At 39.4% G+C, this 19611-nt stretch overlaps 1 protein-coding gene across 4 annotated transcripts in view; it reads left to right on the top strand.

Annotated features, from left to right (window-relative positions):
- The first annotated feature begins 2912 nt into the window (after positions 1-2912).
- Positions 2913-19611, top strand: part of atp2a2b (ATPase sarcoplasmic/endoplasmic reticulum Ca2+ transporting 2b) — a 38993-nt gene continuing 22294 nt past the window's right edge. For all 4 annotated transcript variants that reach the window (XR_004896509.1, XM_035998284.1, XM_031278020.2 and 1 more), the window contains exons 1-5: positions 2913-3593; positions 3940-3957; positions 4083-4165; positions 6118-6222; positions 12298-12436. Coding sequence is in view for 3 of the 4 variants with exons in the window: in XM_035998284.1 (XP_035854177.1) it covers positions 3476-3593; positions 3940-3957; positions 4083-4165; positions 6118-6222; positions 12298-12436 (463 nt within the window). In the remaining variant the exon portion in view is untranslated. The remainder of the gene's footprint in view (positions 3594-3939; positions 3958-4082; positions 4166-6117; positions 6223-12297; positions 12437-19611) is intronic.

Here is a 19611-nt window from a genome sequence, read left to right as displayed (position 1 = left end):
CTACGTCCTGCTATATAGATGGGCAATATAAATGTATAAATACATATTCAACTGCATATTGGTCAAAATGTATCCAGTCATAATAACACTCTGTATAGCTGTGACATACTTTGTTGGGCATACATTTCTCTTTTTTGAGTGATATATGTAAGCACTTCTTTTTTCTGTTTTTGAGTGAAGCTGTAGAAAACCGGAGTCAAATTCCCTGTATGCAAAAGCAGACTTGGCCAATAAAACTGATTCTGATACTGATTCTGAAAAAGACTTCCCCTCACTTTTGCTCAAATCACCTTATTCCAGACTTCACTTGAGAGACGCTTCATACAATTTAAGCAAGCAAACATGATGATAAAATGGGTTTGTTGTATAAACCAATTACATGATGCACAGCTTAAGCTTTTCTTCACCATGTTTAGACCATATAAAGAAGTCTTACTATATTAATTTACAGAAGCCACTCATCATGCTGTGCTAGGACTCATGTAACCGTAATGCACATGAGTAAACGCTAAAGTCAAATAGTGGCAAAGAGATACCGCACTTCCAGCTGAGAGGTGTTTATGTCTTTTTCAAGGACACCACAACAACTAGATACTGGTTGCCATGAGACTAAACCTTTAACCTTCTCATCCTGGGATGGCCTAGAATGCACCCTTGCATTTTTTTTTCAAAGCACCTTATAAGGTGATAGTTTTCTGCTGAAACTCCAAGTCAAACATAGGCATGCAATGGGAAAAGGGCCCCGGTTGCCACAATCCCATATCACACAGCATGTGCCTAATTGTGTACCAAATGCTGAAGTTACTTACTGCACACTGGTGAGCCTAATGTGAAACAGTGACTTGTCAAGACTGGTAATGCAACTGATATTGCTGTATGAAACAGATCAGAGTAGGAGTACTTTTAGTTAAATTATCATTGCTTTAGCCTGACAGTAGCAAACAGGGGCACGGGTGAGTGTGAAGTCATACAATTGAAAAGCTTTAAAATTTCTGTGTGAAGCAAGAAACTTTTTTTAGTTAGCATGTGGTAATTGTAAATGTATGTTGTTTCACTCAGATGTTCCAAAATAACCCCCAAGTATAAGGTTCAAATGACAAACGAGTCCTTATGTGACATGTCAATGGTGTCTTTTGCAAACTATAGCAGAAATATATTCATCTATCCTCTGGAGTCAGACCTGAACAAAGCCAGCATTGTTTTTAACCTCAGTGTGTGGAGATGCATCTGAAGTCTGATAAGAACTCTTACTGCAAAGAAAGATTCTCCGGTCTCCAAAGAGTGTGAACTGGCCTCACAGTGAGCAACTAAACAAGCTGTCCAAACAGACCTAAACCTTTCCAGGTTACTAATGTTCTGCATTCTTATATGTCTGTATCTTTTATTTTCACATCCTGCATGTTTGTTGATAATGAAGCATTATATTACTTATTGCTGTAGTCACAAAAAACAACTACTAATTGTTCTTTAAGACATATTTGTTTTAAAGCAAGTATATGTTTATTGGCAATACCGTGAAAAAATAACAATCAATTAATCTGTATTAAAGTAATGCTAGCTGAACAATCTATGACAGCTATCATTCACTGCACTTTTTCATTTTTATGTCAAGCAGTTGGGTTTATGGATACACAAAAAAATGTTATCAGGCTATCCAGACTGTCACTAAAGCTGCACAGATTTAGTCTTTCCTTGCCATTGAGCAGGAGACTGATGTGGCAGCACACCTTAATCACAGCCTCCTAAAATAATTTGTCTTTCACATAGACAGCAGATTGGCTGCAAAAGACATAAACCATCTCACACAGGAGCTATCTCAGCGTCTGTAGGGATTTTGATTTTAACTGCTTTAAAGGATTCTTTTAGTTACCTATAGGCTACGAGGTCAGCATTGTAGCCTAGTAGGATAAAATATTTGTAACTGCTTTCAATGTAGCCTATATGTATTCTATTTTCTTGAAACCATATATGTCCCAGTGCAAAAAGGTTACACATGTCACGGCCCAATGTGACTATGGTATCATCTTTTGGATAACTTTAACAGATAAATTCTTTCTGACACTATGATAAAAGACCACGGAGTGATAAGACTGACTGTGTTTTATCACTGGCACTGTTGCTCTGTCAGTCTGACGGAGAATGGGATTCCAATAACCCTGACAGATAATAAAACTGATATATACAGTATTATTAGGGTTTGTGCTAGAAGCATTTCTTGGGGGAAACATAAATTTAAGTATTTAACATACATTTAAGCTTGTATCCTCATTAACCTACCACTCTTACCCAAAATAGAACAGAATGACAGTACATGTTGAATAAAATATTGGGTTAGTTCCTAACTGAACATGAGCTATATTTGTGAAAATATATTTTGTTTTGACTATCAAATCTACAAAGAGGAATCTCTATTCTTCAACAGTACATATGTATATGTATGTGTGTATATGTATATATATATATATATATAGCCTACTGTATATATACCAGTGCTTATCACATTTATTTTTGTATTTCATTGATAGCAGAGCAGAAATACTTTGATGATGGAGGAAACATAATTTCTGTTATTACACTGTTCATTTCCCAAAAAATATTTTATGTATTTTATGTTACGTTATGCCTAGTTAAGAGAAATTCATATCAGTAGAGAAGGCTATCATCATCATCATTTCTTAAAATCACTTTTGGAGACAGCATCGAACAAAATAGTATATGGCTTGGCTGGTATTTGGAAATTGCGTCGAAAATATAAAAATACAAATGTAACGTGGACTGTCTTGTTCAGTGTGGCGCCACACACAACAGAGCACCGTCGTCTGAAGAGCGGTGGAGAGAGAGGGGAGAAAGAGAGAAGAAAGAGAGAGAGTAGGATTTCCGGTGTCTCCAACCAATGAGCTGATTCCACATGCGGACTGAGCACCGCATTCGACGCACGCGAGAGCTGCAGCGGACAAACGCGATTGGTGCCGATGAGGACTCTGGTGATTCCGCAACACAGTCAGAAGGGTGAAGGGAGCCAAATTACAACATAGCCACATGCCTAAGCCATCTATTTGGACAGAATTATTCTGGAATTCGCTGTTTTAAAAGAAGAGGAAATATTAAAACATCCAATTAAGACTGCGATAGTGATATGAATTATTTGTTCAAGGTCTCACAGGAAACCTAGCGGAGTACAGCCGGCGAATTCAAGCGGAGACCAACGGTTAACGTTAGCTAGCTTTAGCCTGTAGCTATCGTTAGCTCAGAATCTGATATTTCGTCCACTCTCACCAGGCACCTGCAAGACACGCCGTCCCGTGTTATAGCTAATTAACCTAATCGGTAACGGTCACCATCGTAGGGACCCGCTCATATTTTCAAGTATTTTGTTTTAAGTTCCGCGGACACACCAAAGGAGGAGAGAACCGTTACAGGTTGAGGCTGGGACCAGCAGGGCGAAACAAGCGGTGTCCTCAAGTGGCCGTTCACCATGGACAACGCACACACAAAGACGGTTGAAGAAGTTTACAGCTTTTTTAACGTGAATGAAAGCACAGGTCTGAGTTTAGAGCAAGTGAAGAAACAACGGGAACGATATGGACCAAACGGTAAGAAGCCTGTTAACACCAGTTTGTTCAGGAACAAGTAACTATACTGTGCCGGTGTCATGAGGCTAACTTATGGCCCCTGGCTCCCGATGATTTGTAACCGGAGACACAGGCCGAACAAAAATGAAGGTTGTTGACGTCACTATATGTATGTTGAAATACTGGCAAGCATAAGTTCTGTGACTCACTTTGTAAACAACACACCATCGTCCATTATACTATGTATCTGTGTACTTTGTATCACTACTGCTATAGCAAAATGCTATTGTTGTATATCAAGTACTGACATTTAAATAATGCTTGTTTATCTCTCTTTTGCTTGTGGCCTGAATGGGATGATCTGCAGAATTGCCAGCTGAGGAGGGTGAGTGGACCAACTTGTATAAATGCAAGAAGTCACTTGTATATGTTTAAAATCTCTCATTCCTAATTTTTCAATTAAAGGGAAAAAATGATCATGTTTTTTTTTTTTTTTAAACTCTTTTCTAGGTAAATCCCTTTATGAACTTGTGATTGAACAGTTTGAAGATTTGCTTGTGAGGATCCTTTTACTTGCTGCCTGCATATCCTTTGTAAGTATAACACACGTTTTGTTAGCTGTACAGGTGGTTTGTGCAGTGTTAATGCAACCAATATTGACCTGATAGAGCTGTCTTTAGTAAAACAAATCCAATAGCCCTTATATGTCTTCTCTAATACTTTATCAAGATTAGTTGCAGTAAAAGTTTGTGAGCAGGTTGTGTCACCTATTATAAAGGGGTGGTGTGTTCAACACTCAACTCAAGATAAAGGTGACTAAAGATTGGGTATTTTGGTGCTGGAGTAGTGAGAGGGTAATTCACACTGATATCTTAATACAAGACTTAATTTTCTCAAGACAGAATATTCAGTGTTTGGGGGGAAATTAAATACTAATGCATGGTATTCTGCCAGTTGAACATTGTCTGTGTTCATCTCCGCCACCATCTTTCTCTCCACACTTTTAGTGATGAGTTAAGTGTTTGTTTTTCTCAGCACAGCTCTGTCATTCTACAAAGTGTTTATAGATCTTTTCAGATTGATTCAGTGGAGATCATAGTTTAGCAAGAATGCTGTTCAAAGTGGAGAAGAAAGACGGCCACAATCTGTCTGGTGACACAACCCAGATAACCTTTTTTTCCCCACAATTTTGTCTTACGGTATTATCTCAGCTATGCTTTTGCTCTTGAAGTAATTTAAGTCATTGCAGTCTCTTTGAGCCTGTTGTTTTAAAGATATTATGTTAACGGATCAAAAGTCAAGAAGTCCGTAGCTAATAAGAAATGCTGACATGTTGTTAATCTGGGAACAGATAGCTTGTCACTTATGTGGTTTTGATTATGTGGCATGTTGTTGGAATGAGCAGCGTGCTTTGCTTTTAAATGCGACAGATACATGAGGAGCTCACATGTCTCTCTGATGATTGAATTTACTGCTGCTAACATGCCACAACACTTACGCTGTGACTGAAATATGACAAGACTCAACTTTACTTTGATGTCCAGTTTTAATGTCAGTCAATACAACATGACAGTTACATAAATGAACAGGCATAACTTGTGATGCTTGTGTTGTTGTCACAAGTGAGTGGCAGTGCCCAGTGTAGTTTGTGTAACACAGCGTTAACTATCATGTGGTCCTGCTTCTACTAGGATTGGCTCTTGGCCTACTGGCTGAGAATATCATCAGTCACCAAGGCATGGCGATGACAGCCAGCTATGGTTACAAAGCTTATACTTTAAATCACCAGCTGTAGTACGCTGCTCGCTCAGAATCACACAAGCACATGCAGACACATTTCCATTTATTTCAGCATGAAGATACTGAGACTACAGACTACAAAGTTATATACAAACATTTGTTAAACTTAACATTCAGTTGTTCAGGAACTAAGTTGTGCACCATTTTTTTATTGACACTTAGAATTGAAGCTGACATTTGATTGGCCATGATAAATAGGCTGGAGTATAAAAAAAGGGGGCCATTGGCATTTCGTTTGACACACTTCACTCCTGGCACAGATTCTAAAAGAGGAGAAAGTGGTTACTACACTCTGTTTTTTTGCCGTTGCTGTCTAACACACTTGGCCCAGTTTCTGTAATACTGGCAGAAGCTGACTTTGAATTATTAAATTATTAAATTACTGTTAGATACTTAAAACCACTGTGCCAAATTAAAAGTTTAAAGTGGAGTTCTGGCACAACTCCAACTACTTTCGAAGGTGCATGAAAAAAACTGGAAGGAAATCCCAAAATGATGATGTTCGTAGCAAGGCCTCATTGCAAACATACAGTATATTTGAAAAATACTTGCACATCTGAATCAGATACATGCTACTGTGGTTATCCAGCTAGCCGGACTATTTATTTCTCGTTGTTCTATGAGGGTGCAGCTAATGTTATCCCGTCAGGACTTCATTGGTGTCATTATCTAACACTTCAATATTTATTGTTATTTGTAGTGTATTTAATTACTGTTAATTTATTTTTCTCTGTTTTGTGTATAGGTGCTGGCCTGGTTTGAAGAGGGAGAAGAAACCATTACAGCCTTTGTAGAGCCTTTTGTTATCCTGCTTATTCTCATAGCAAATGCCATTGTAGGAGTCTGGCAGGTAAACACATTACATTTATAAATCTGCCTAAGTATGGGAGGGGAGGGGAAGGGGTCTAATGTTAATGCTGAAATGATGAGCAGCGGTGGAATTTTGCTACCTGACTGTTGCTCCTTATAGCAAGCCTGTTATGTCAATAATAATAATAATAATAGCTCAATAGCTGGAGCAAAAAGCTGACAGCTCAAAAAGATTTGACTAAAAAGCATGATATCACAGAATAAGTGTTTTTCTTTCACTTTGATAGCTGTCAACTAATGTGTGTTGGGAATGTACAAGCTGAATAGGAGTCTTACCGAAGGAGGAAACTGATGCCATAAAAAAATGTAATTGAAAAGCTTACAATTACATTTTTTTAAGGACAGAAATTTGAAATATAACACTTCCCGTTTAGGCCAAGGATACAACACGCATCCTATTGGACCCTCAGTGTAAAAACACACCAGTCGCATACACTGAAATTGACGATAAGGTTGCCATGTTTTAAACTGCCTATATTTGGAGCAATTCATTTCTTATGTTACTATACTACACATTTTAATAATGCAACAATGAGATAATGGCTTCCAATATAATTTCCCATCCCTCTCAAATAGGGGTGCAACGGATCACAAAACTCACGGTTCGGATCACGGTTTTGAGTTTACATTTTCGGATCAGCACAAAAAAGGGGGGAGTTTAAATGATTATTAAAAAAGTTATAACAATAACTTAACAGTAATTACTTCTTCCACCAGTAAATTGCTGTTAAAAGACAAAAACACACGAGAAAAGGGTATTTTACAATGACTTTGAATGCACCACTGGGTTTACCAGTTTTAAGTAAACGCAACTTTTAATCCCGTCTGTGTTGTTTTTCCGACAGCAGCAGTGACCGGTGCTAGTTTGAGTCTTTTAGCTCATAGCTTTAGCGGCAGACGGTTGTATGTCCCGCTGTTGGAATCCTCTACAGTGAAATACAGTCACACTTTTACACCGTTTAGACCGGTAGATACTTGGCACCAGTGCCATATTAGCACCGGATTTTAACATGCGCCGTTGACATGAACAGAAAATTGCGTTGCCTGTATGTTTTCATGGCAAACGCGCGTTTGTGGAAAGCGGTCGCACAACAGCTGAAATGTTGTGCGACAAAAAAAAAAACATATTGAAAAGGTGGTTGCCAAAGGGGGCAACCAGAGGCCACGAAATGGTTGCCAATTGACTCATTCTGATTGCCAATCTGGTTGCCAAGGGCAACCGTTACTGTCGAGCCCTGTTCAAGAGTGAAAGAAGCCAACAAATGCAAATGTTTTTAATGGCGCTTGTGAAGAGGAATTTTTATGCCTCTATGTTTATATATACCTGCAGAGTATTGGCTTTCTCCCAGGATTATGCTGTCAGTTCCTCTGAGAAGCAGTATTGATTTGTCAACATACACCTTAATTATAGGCAGGAAGCAAAGGCAGCAACAGTCATAGATGGAGGCACTCATCTGGACACACAGAAAAACTAATACTCTACTACTTTTTTTTTTGACACCTTTTCGATCAAATTCAGAATTGCCCAGAATACAGCATATTATTACAGTTAGTTATAATAGATATGTACACGCACGCCTTGCACCTGCTTGTGGTAATAGTGTTAGATTAATGCACCCCCAAAATGGTTCAGGGCAGATATAATTGACATGATTAACGATAAGGCATTAAGTAACACATCTGTCAAGCTAATTAATTAAATTATTGAATGACATCTCTTAAATAGCCATATTACCTGACCTTTATTACCTAGTATTAGGTAATAGCTACTTTTAGACATTTTCAGTTGTTTGATGTAATCCTGTTTGTCTCTGTTGTTGGTTTTAAAGTTTATGTAAGAATATTTAAACAGACAGTAATTGAAATCTACATCCCTTAGATTTTTGCTTGTTTCACACACACATTCGCTAAGCTTTGTTTACACCCCTGGTCTGGAACTAGGATTAGGCAATGGTTAAAGTTAGGGTTAGGTTCCTTGAAGTCAACGGTCGTAGCGCTGCCTGGAAGAAGACGTTGGGGGCTTAAAACACCATCGAGCATTTATACATATCTGGGGAACAAGTAGGGGAACCTCGACATATTATCTGTGGATAGAGAAGGGGTAACTACATTATTTGTTTACATTGATTCATTCATTTTCAACCACAAGCACAAATCAAGCACAGAACCCTGTAATACAACATTATCTATCTTAACCACAATGCTAACTAGGCCTGCACGATATTAAGGAATATCTGCGATGTATGATAACCTATATCAATATTGGGATGGCAATATGAAGACATTTTGAAGTGTGCATATTAGCTATACGTTTCCTATGTCAGACAGTGACATCATCGGACAGTGACAGTGCATAATAATTAGCCATGGGGATTTACTGCTGAAAGAGGAGGATGGGTTGGTTCGTCTCAGCCAGCAGCTAAGTTTACCAGAATTAGCTCATTTTAAGATACGTGGCAAACTAAGATAAACAATTAGACTTTATACATACAAGCTAGCACACTGTGCTTGTGTAAAATGTAACGGCAGTGGACGACAATCTGCAACAGAGCCGACTGAAATATCGCGTTTCAGGCAGTCTTTTGCCATGTTTTCATTGCGCATGTTCATATTGGTTGCATATTGGTCAGCACTAACTAACTACAGATTGTCATGTTAATGGGATTACTGCTATTAGAAGTTGATATATGAAGTTGAAGCTGGCTTTGTGACAGCTGAAGGCCTAGCTGTTTCCATGAAGCTCCCAGCATAGCTGTCATAACCAAGGGGGTAAGCGAGTGTTTGCTAAGCGTAGCTCCTATGGCGCCATTTTGATGCTAACAAGCACTCGCCCGCCGTTAGCATTCCATTGATTGCCATTCATTTTTACGTCACTTTGACAGCGAATAACTTTACATCTGAAGCGTTTAAAGACTTTATTTGTCCATTGTTTATTTCTAAAGAAACACGACAATGTATAAAAGGCTCCATTACCTTGTACCTGACGTTATGGCCTCGTAGCAGACGTTTTTGTAAAAATAGGCTAACGATTGTGTCATAACCACGCGACTTACTGTCGCACAGTAGAGGAATTACCGTATAGTACCAAGGGGGTAAGCTTCTCCTCGGACCGCGAACCTCCTATGGCGCCATTTTAATGCTACAAAGCGATCACCTCCCGTTAGCATCCCATTGACTGCCATTCATTTTGACGTCACTTTGACAGAGAATAACTTTACATCTGAAGAGTTTAAAGACTCTATTTGTCCATTGTTTATTTCTAAAGAAACACAACAATGTATAAAAGGCTCCATTACCTTGTACCTCACGTTATGGCTCCGTAGTAGACGTTTTTGTAAAAATAGGCTAACGATTGTGTCATAACCACGCGACTTACTGTCGCATAGTAGAGGAATTACCGTATAGTACAGGAGAAGCGTGCAGGCAGTTTCGTCTCACATTAGCTGTTTAAGTGTAATTACTAATGTTAACTAGCATTTTAGTTAGCAAAAATTAGCCTGTGCCTATGTTATCTCCTTACATATACCTACGCTCTCCGTCTCTGCAAGATTGGGAATGATTGAGATTTCTCTTGGCACAGCTACCAGAAACAACTTTCAGACACGTTGCTCACGTCACATTTACGTCGTCTCTCTCAGTTGGAGGCTGCGCAGTAACGCTCAGCGCTCACCGGAAAAGTGCTTCTAATGGCCTTCACTGGTCTCCGTCCAGAGCAACGGGATCTGTTGGTCCATTCTTATATACAGTCTATGTACAGTACAGGAGAAGCTCGCAGGCAGTTTGGACTCACATTAGCTGTTTAAGTTTAATTACTAATGTTAACTAGCATTTTTGTTAGCAATAATTAGCCTGTGGCTATGTTATCTCCTTACATATACCTACGCTCTCCGTCTCTGTAAGATTGGGAATGATTGAGATTTCTCTTGGCACAGCTACCAGAAGACTTCCAACTTTCAGACAGGTTGCTCACGTCACATAACGTCTTCGAGCTCAGTTGGAGGCTGCGCAGTAACGCTCAGTCATCACCGGCGAAATGCTTCTAATATCCTTCACTGTTCTCCGTCAAGAGCAACAGGATCTGTTGGTCCATTTCTTTAACTGTCTATGGGCATAACGGAGTAGGATGGTTAACCACCATGCAGCAGCATTACTAACTACGCCAAACTGTGCTGTCACTACTTTATTAGCGGGTTATTGGCAAACTATTAGAATACTGTTATTAGAAGTTAATTTATAAAGTTCACACTGACTCTGACAGCTGAAGGGCTAGCTAGCTGTCTTCATGATGCTCCCAGCTAAGCTCCTATAACTTGTGACGCAGTTTGGAAAAATGAACAAGCTAATTAATGATAACATAAGCATTTTGACTCGGTGGTTGTCGATTTTTATTGCATGCTTGAACAGTGTTTCCCATCCTTCTTTTGATTCCCAGCCGCAGCATGTCACTTCCTCTCTACTACTCGGTCTCTATCTTAGCTCTGTCCCCGAATATACCACTCCCGCTCACAAGCCCTTTCGCTATGTCTACAAATGAAAACTTCTCCCTTGAGGTCAGTGTGGAATATCAGTGGCTGTCTTGAGTAAGGCTATTTTTCTTACTCCTGTCATAGGTCAAAAGTAGAGGTGCAACGATTAATCGATTAGTTGTCAACTATTAAATTAATCGCCAACTATTTTGATAATTGATTAATCGTTTGAGTCATTTTTTTTATTAAAAAAAAATAAGATTTCTCTGTCAGCTTGTTAAATGTGAATATCTTCTAGTTTCTTCTCTCCTTTGTGACAGTAAACTGAATATCTTTGAGATTTGGACAAAACAAGACATTTGTGGACGTCATCTTAGGCTTTGGGAAACACTGATCCGCATTTTTCACCATGCTTTGACATTTTTATAGATCAAACAACTAATCGATTAATCGAGAAAATAATCGACAGATTAATCAACTATGAAAATAATCGTTAGTTGCAGCCCTAGTCAAAAGTGTGTTTTTGCTGGTGCAAGTGCCCTTGGATAAATGTCTAATGAAAATGCAATTGAAGAACAATCTGTGATTGTAAATAACACCACAATAGATCAAAGAAGATACCTGGCAGGTTGGTTGGGTCTATGCTGGATTGTTTTGTAAATGAAACGCTCATTGAAGGTCCTGCTGAGTCTGTGTACATGGGCAGTTGTTACACTAAGTGGCTTCTTGTTTGACTTTGTTTATGTAAACAAAGCATTAGTGATTCATGTAGAGCTGGGGGAGGCTGTATCTGCTGTTTTTGTTATTGGTATACCCCTACCTGTTTAGAACTGATGGAAGTTTAGAACTGATGTTTTGTATGCTTTTTGTAGCTTCCTTTAACCTTGTAAACCCTCACCTTTACTGGCAGTTAATGACGGTGCCCCTGTTTCTATTTCTTACAAAATACCTTAATGTCCTGGGGTTGTGTGCCCTGTCTTGCCATGTCTCGTTGAGTGCTGCCTGCCTGCCAGCCAGGTTGGGAGCTGCGACTAAAACGGTCCAGTGTGAGAGCAGTCTGTCAGACACGGTAAAGTCAGCACTTACAGAAAAGTGCAAGTGAAGACTGATCAGGAAGGAACTGAGCAAACAATAAGGGAACGTTTGGACAAACTAAGTAAGACTGTCATTATAGTCTTAAAATTATGGCACTTTCACATTTTTTTATATAGAACATACCCATTGTTAGGGTAACTCTAAGGTGAATAGTTCCACATGTGAAAAGAAATCCATGTGACTGAGGCAAAAGCTTTCTTTTCAATTATTCTAGCCTATTACAACATGTCCCAGTGTTACATATGTCTACTCCGCTGTCTATCCTGGACTAGTCGTCATGTGCACCTGGTTTATTTTTTATTTGTTGCTTTGCTTATGTAAAGATTAGACACTTATCAGTCCATTTTGAATAATGGTGCTCTAACTGAAACAGCATATCTGAGACGTCGCTTTGTTTCTATATTCTGTTTGATCCAGTTCCCAGGGACCACTCTATGTTTGTGTGAAATTAACTTGTTTTTAACTTTTTTTCTCTTCCTATTTCCACTGTTCAGGAGCGAAATGCAGAAAATGCCATTGAAGCACTTAAGGAGTATGAGCCAGAGATAGGGAAGGTGTACCGCCAGGACAGGAAAAGTGTCCAGAGAATCAAGGCCAGGGACATTATCCCTGGGGACATCGTGGAGGTTGCAGGTAAGGGTTAATATTAAGCTTTTTCTATGCTCAACGCGTGCACCAAAAGGGACGTCATTGCGCCTCTGGTCTTGTTAAGTGTGTTGGCTCTGCACGATCGTGCACCTCCAAATTCTTTACACTAGGTGCCCACTGCATATGCAGGCTTTTTATTATTTAAATATGTTCTATTAGTTTCATCTGATAAGTCCCTGACGAGCAGAACATCTGGTTGGTACTGGTGTTTTTTATCTAAAAGATAGAGAGGTGATGAATTGATGCCTGTAATTTAACACCGATGCTTTTGGTGACTGTAAGTAATGAACAGACAAGGTCCTCAATTCTGTTAACATCATCGACAGTGTTATTACGTACACTTTACACAGTTTTAAACACACACACGCAGCTGATCCCTCATCCTGTTCATCCCCCTTGACTATTTCAGAATAATGGTAGTACCGAGTAAGTAAAGCAGTTATGTAAGAGCAGAGGCCCAATCTGTTCCCCAACATCTTCTTATATTGACCTTAACTTGAATAGGGCCACATGTGTTTACGCCTTTTGCGTCACTGCTCCTCATTTCTCTTGTTTTCTGTGTTTTCTTACTGATCAGTCATTCTCAGTGGGCCTCTTTCTGTCTTTTATCTTGTCTATCTTTGGTTGTCTTTTCTTTTATTCTGTCTCTGTTTCTGTTAATTATGTAGCTTCCCATAAACTACTTCTTGTCTTTGTCCCAAAGCAAAGGTTAGCAGAGTAGAGTTACAGCAAAGATTTCTTTACTGTCTGTTTATAATCTTGTCAGAAGCTAAAAGGGTTAGGGTAAGGCTTGTGGAGTCACTCATTTTTGTTCAAATGCCTTTCAGAGTCAACTCTGTGTTACATTCTGTGGCACAAATGTACTTAAATAATTAACTATTTCAGTCGTTAAGTGAGCTAAAATGATCTTGTTAATTCTTATATTGACTTGGCTTTAAAAAAGTGCAGGACTTTGTGAATCTTGGATAAAGTTATCTTTTTTTTTTTTTTAAGGAAGACTTGAGGCATCAGTTGGGTCAAAACTAGGCTTGCTGCGATAGTCGTTGGGGTGTTACAAAGTGGTCAGGCATATACCGATTACATTTCTTGCCCACAGACCGTTGTTTTTCTGTTTTTTATAGATAGAAAACCCATTTTGTCCATTTTTGCTTATCAGTAGCCCGGTGAAACTGTCTGCAGCATCGCAGCACAGAGTAGCAGGAGTCAGATTTCACTCTTCACCTGCTGAGACGATGGCGGAGGACTTGGTGTCGAAGTGAAAAGCAAAAGTGCAGAATATATTTATATCGTAGATTATCAGTGTGTTTTCTTGCTGGGTTCACTTACGGAGAAAATAGACCAGAAAATAGATGAGATAGGAGCTCCACGCGGCTGTTTGAACAGCCCAAATGGTTAACATCATATCTACACAAATCTATGGTTAACATGGGTGCCGAAGGGAAGCCGGCAGTGCTTTGCGGTGCTCCCGCCTCCTGTCTCAACCCAGCAGATGCCAAAATGAGCAGTGCAGCAAAAGCTCGACCTGAGTATCGGAGAGGCCAGGCACAACCATGTTGCATTTGCAGTGTAATCGGTAACACAGATGTTGTTGCGGGTTTATTAACCAGTGGGAACCAAGTAACTCTACTGTAATGTACTGACACCAGCTTCAGATGATTCTCAGATTTTAAGGCCGCAGCTTCACAGTCTTGGTGATGATGTGGCCGCTAAAGTAGAGATGTTCCGATACCAGTATCGGTATCGGCTCCGATACTGCCTAAAACACTGGTATCGGTATCGGGAAGTACTGGAGTTAATGCACCAATCCGATACCACGTAATAAAGTCCTAAAGAAAATCTATGTTAAAGTAGTTTATTTATGTTCTTTTTCCGTTATAACTGACTGTCAAACTGCAGAATAAAAGAAAGTTCTGGGGCGTTCATTGTTTGTGTTTGTTCATGTTTCACAAAGAGTTTAACCTGAGCCAGAGCGACAACAAAGAGAGAAATCATATCACATCCATACAGGGATAGTAGTATACAGTTGTTAAAACATAATAAAATATTTGACACACTGGGATCGGATCGGTACTCGGTATCGGCCGATACGCAAGTTCAGGTATCAGAATCGGTATCGGGAAGCAAAAAATGGTATCGGACCATCTCTACACTAAAGCCTCCTCATCTTGTTCCTATCTGAAAGGAGAACATCTCAGCATGGACTGCTGTACTTTACATTGTCTTGTTATAATCTAAGTAGAACAGCTGTTTGTGTTGCTGCAACTGTTGCCCCATATTCAGAGTCTTATACTGTAGATCATTCAACCTGCCAACTTTAATGTTTTAGTAGGACAGTAGCTGAATCAAACAAGCTGATCTGTACACTTTATTTACGGCCATATGATTTACTGTCTGTGGCAGCAAGCTGTTCACATAAATATGGTACTAAATCCAATACATGGGCCACTGAGTTCACACAAGTAATGAGGATTGAGTTGATTAACGTTTTTGACTTGCACAGTATCTGCAGAAACTACCATAGTTAGCCAAAGAGCTCTTTGTGCATGTATTAATTGTTAGCAGCGGCAGGGAAACCGCCTAGTCGACCAGCCAGTTGCAGCAGATAGTTGATGATGCCAGGCTGCAAAGTGTCTTGTCAGACCAGGCATATGCTTCTATCCTTTTAAGTACTTTTAGATCTAGAGCTGCGATGATTTTGCAATAACAAGCTCAGCTGTTCCGTCAGAGCAATTGTTGTTAAGTGGTTAGTGGAACTCTGTGTGCTGATTGTCTGAATTGTCTGAATTACTATGGTTATCTGTCTTGCTCTATATTGATAATGTTTTTTTTGTAACCCTGCAATATGAATCGGGTATCATTGACCGTTGACGTTTTTCTTGTCAGTCTTTTTGGGCACAGCATCACGTGACATAGTGGTCCACTTATGCATCAGTGGCATAGTTCTGAGCTGCCAGCTTAATGGGAAAGGATCTAGCTAGCGGTCACCTAGCACAGTCACGTCTCAGAGAAAATGTTTTTAGATTAGATGATGTCAATATGGGGGCCTTTGGTACATTCAAATACTACTATATTTAAGCAAAATTTCAAATCATGTTGACTTTAAATTGTTCTATTGTTAAGCTATTGCTAGCCCAATTGACATATTAGTTGTGTATTACCTACAGAATGTAAGAAAGGATTGCTTTACGTAACTGGTCATGCTGGACCATGATGAGTAGTATGACAGTAAGGTTTCAAACTCTCAGGGCTCTGAAGTTGCTTGCAAAAGCCAAAGATAAGTTGTTTTTTTTTTAGTTTTAGATCAGCTCATTTTACAGGGAGGGCTCTTAGTTTTCCTAGTTATCTTCAGGTATGCCTGCAGTTTCTAGCTTGTGTTAAGCTAGTTGAGCCATTCATTTACTGTTTAGTCTCCTGAGTATGGCAATGTTTAATTAAAAACCCCAAGTGGTTCGGGTTGCTTTTGTTTTACTTTGCAATTCATTGGAAAAGAGGTTCTGAGTCTGTTGCCAAAGTGATGGCCTCTGACCCTTATAGCAAAAGCCTCCTGTGCATAAGGAATAAAAGAGTGCCCTTTTCTTCCAACTTCCTTCTCTTCCCTTAATTCGTTCTGGCTGTACGTAACTCGGATGTAGATTGTATGTGAGACTGATCACGTCTGTTCTCCTGGCTTGTGGTTTTATCTTAACCACAGTCTGAGGGCAGTGTTCACCATAAATGTCATTGGAACACACAGACATTATATGGAATGCACAGTGTCATGTGTGTTTGTGTGTGTTAGGGTTTGGTCTCATTTTTTCCATTCATAAGAGGAGTGGAGGACCTTATGAACGGTCCCAGAAGGCTGTAGACTACGTGCTAGCACATCAGGGGGGCCCAGTCACTGCGAGGGAAAATATACAACCCCCTTAAGGCCTTAGAAGTTTCACTGGGACCCGTTGCTTGTGTGAGTAACGTTACACCCCAGGCATCGTAGCTTCAGCGAGACGTCACTTATGAAACTTTGGGGCGAGTAGTTTTTCTAATTACGTTATTTTTTTTTTTACATTCTTATACTTCAACAGTATTATGACAAACAGAGACTTCTTGAGTTGCAAAATTATCTTTCAAATTGACAAACGTGTAATACATGGCTTGATTTAAATGGGAATCAAATAATTATTTTCTCTCACTATTCACTACCATAGAATTTTTTTTTTAATAAGGTCCCATGGTGGTCCACCGGAAGGGGAGAGGCTTCGCCTCTCTATCACTCCAATCCAAAAGACTTTGTTATATTGGTGTTTTTGTCTTCTACAACACTTTCTTAGATTTATCTTTTATTTTATTTTTTAATTTATTCTTAGAGTCAAGGCTTATACTATCAGTCACATGGAGTAGGGGTTTCGACCATAGTAAGCTAATGTAAGGTAAGAATGGTGAGGATACAGACCCTGGATAAGATATGAAAATTACTAAAGTCTCTCCAAGCTCATGGGGTGTTATCACTTTAAGTGTATGCAGAATGACATTTGTCCCTCACTCCAGGGAACAGATAAAACTGATGAAATACTTTGTTCACATGGGAGAAAGAAAGGTCCCTATCCCTGAGGCTGTCCCCTCTTTCCCAGGAAAATGAGAGCAAAAGGAGCATGTTATGTAAGATTAAATGAAAGATGTCTTAAGTTGAGACAGCTGCAAGTTTTGGGGCACTGCAGCAAATTTCTGTAGATAATTGAAAAATAACTGTATTCATTGTGTGTAAAATGACTTGTAGCAACATTAAACAGTAACAGTAATTGAAAAATGAAGACACTGATAATTGTAGTTCATGCCATTCATCTGTATTAATCTAAACAGGTTAAGCTCAGCATTGCCCATTTAACGTTAGCCTGCTTCTTGCTTTAGCTACGACCTACGGGAGGTTAACTCCGACTGTCGTTCACTAGATGTTATGAAAAGATAAATGAGCGTTGTTTGTTTGACAAACTTTTTTGGGGGATCTAATGTTACGTGATCCCCGCTGCCACAGCGTTAATTATTAACGCTGGCTGCAAACCGGTTACAGGTTTATTGTTGATCATGTAATGTTAGTTTTATTTAGTTACGTTAGACTGGGTTTGAGAGTCTGGGGGATGTGTTGACAGTAGTTTATAAGCTGTCATTAGTTGTAGACACAGTGCACATTGGTACATGGTTGTGCTCTGTAAGTGAAAAATAGGTTAGTTATTAATTTTAGCAATATTTTCCGGAGTATCTCAATATTTGGTCTATACAGGCATGTTCATGTTACGAGGCAAAATACAGTTAACTTGAAAGTAAAGCATTCCTGGTGTTTTTGTCATATTGCAACAGCCTGTTTACACTGATTATATGACAAACAACTAGGGCTGGATTTGAATATTCGTTCGATGGGTAGGTTTTCAATTTTGGGATTTGGAAAAAATGCAGTTCTTTTCGTTAATTTTGAATGCCTGTGGCAGAAAGTTAAGTCTGAATCAACTATTGGAGAAAAGCAACCCGATGTCAACCTGCTGTGGACAATCATGTTACATTAATCAGCTATCAGACTCGTCAGTCGCGAAGTGCGAGTCCCGTAACATCAATGTAAAAAAGCACTATGAAGGTAAAAAACAAAACTCATGCACTGAACTCCCCAGGTGACTGTGTCCTGCAATAACAAAGCAGGTTTGCTTCATTTCTCGCTTCGTTGCCTTTTATTTTCTCTCATTTTTGTATCATTCTCATTTTCATTGAAAAATATCAGAATACATTTTTTTTTTTTATGATTATAGTGTAATTTTTGTGAGAAGCTGTACCAAACAAAGAATTTCTCTTTAGTCTGTAGGATAGGACTTTTGGCCATAGCGATTTTTGGCCGTAGCGTTACGGGTCAAAAATACTCTCTCTAGCACACCTCATTCCAATGAGGAGTATAATTGTCATGCATAGTAACGCACACACAAGCTCTCGACGCACCCAACAAATACTGCCTAACGCTGACATTCAGCAAAATAATTCTGTTTCTGTTGGCATCGGAGGGCAGTTTGAGCAAAGGCACCACCAGTCGATGTTTGCTGTCAGTGCCTCAGGTTTTGGGTGGTCCCCGCCGGCCATACCCTCCCAGCCTCGGCCTCTCCACTGCATTTCTTGGGCCATATACCCTGGATTGAATAAATATGGCTGTAAAATGTACATTATAAAAATTCTCCATAATATCCTCTGCACTCATATTTATGGATGCCATTTTTGCTATTGGAAATGTAGCTAGTTTGTGAAACAACTAAAGAGAATAAGAAAGTTCTGTTTTTTAGCGCAATCTACAGCACGCCTGCCTTGCTACCCAGAGGCAAATTCTACCCTGAATAGCCTGTAGTTCTTCCTTGCTTCCAACTACTTCACTGTCATGTCACTGGATGCAGGAAGAACAACAGATTTTGCAGCTGCAACTTGCAGATTTCTTTGTCAATGCACGCAATGAGGAATGTATTGCTTCAATCGAATGCATTTACCATCAACACTGACTGGACATCCACATAAAAGGTGACAAAATTCTTCTTTATTAATTTAATAGAGCTTATTATTTTTTATTGCTGCCAAACTATTCTCATTACCTGTAAAAGTGGGTTATTCTACTTGCTGTGACCTTATTCCCAGTATACACCAATGACTAGGGGGGAGTTTCACTATTACTTTGACGTAGGAGGTTTTCTAATTAGTGACTTTCTGTAGGAACCGTCCCACAGGACTTTGTTTCCTTTATTTTCAGCGACTGCAGTTCCTCGTCTCTTTTGTGTCCTCTCTCATTCTATGCTTGTTAATCTCCTACACTATCTCCTGTCTGTTACGGGTGATCTAGTTTGAAGGCAAGCAGGTGATGATGAAGTGGCTTTGACAGCCTCTAGTCAAGTGGAGGACCAAATTTGGTAGTGCAGCTGGTACAACCTAGAAGCATTATCAATCACAATGAACATTTTTGGAAATATTGGTATAGTGTAAAAAAGATGTGAAACCATGCAGTGATGCATTTGTTTCATTGGTTACTTAGTTCTCGAGTAGAGTCTCTGTATGAGTTGCTTAAATCTGTCCTATACTCATGAGAATAGTGGGAATGAATGAACAGTTTGTACCAAAGACCTCACACACTAATTCAACTTGTGTGACGTGGAGAGGGTTCTCCTTGC

This window comes from Sander lucioperca, chromosome 1, assembly GCF_008315115.2.
Source record: "Sander lucioperca isolate FBNREF2018 chromosome 1, SLUC_FBN_1.2, whole genome shotgun sequence".
Classification (NCBI taxonomy): Eukaryota; Metazoa; Chordata; class Actinopteri; order Perciformes; family Percidae; genus Sander; species Sander lucioperca.
The sequence above is the reverse complement of the archived record's forward strand: the minus strand, read 5'-3'. Positions and strand labels throughout refer to the sequence as shown.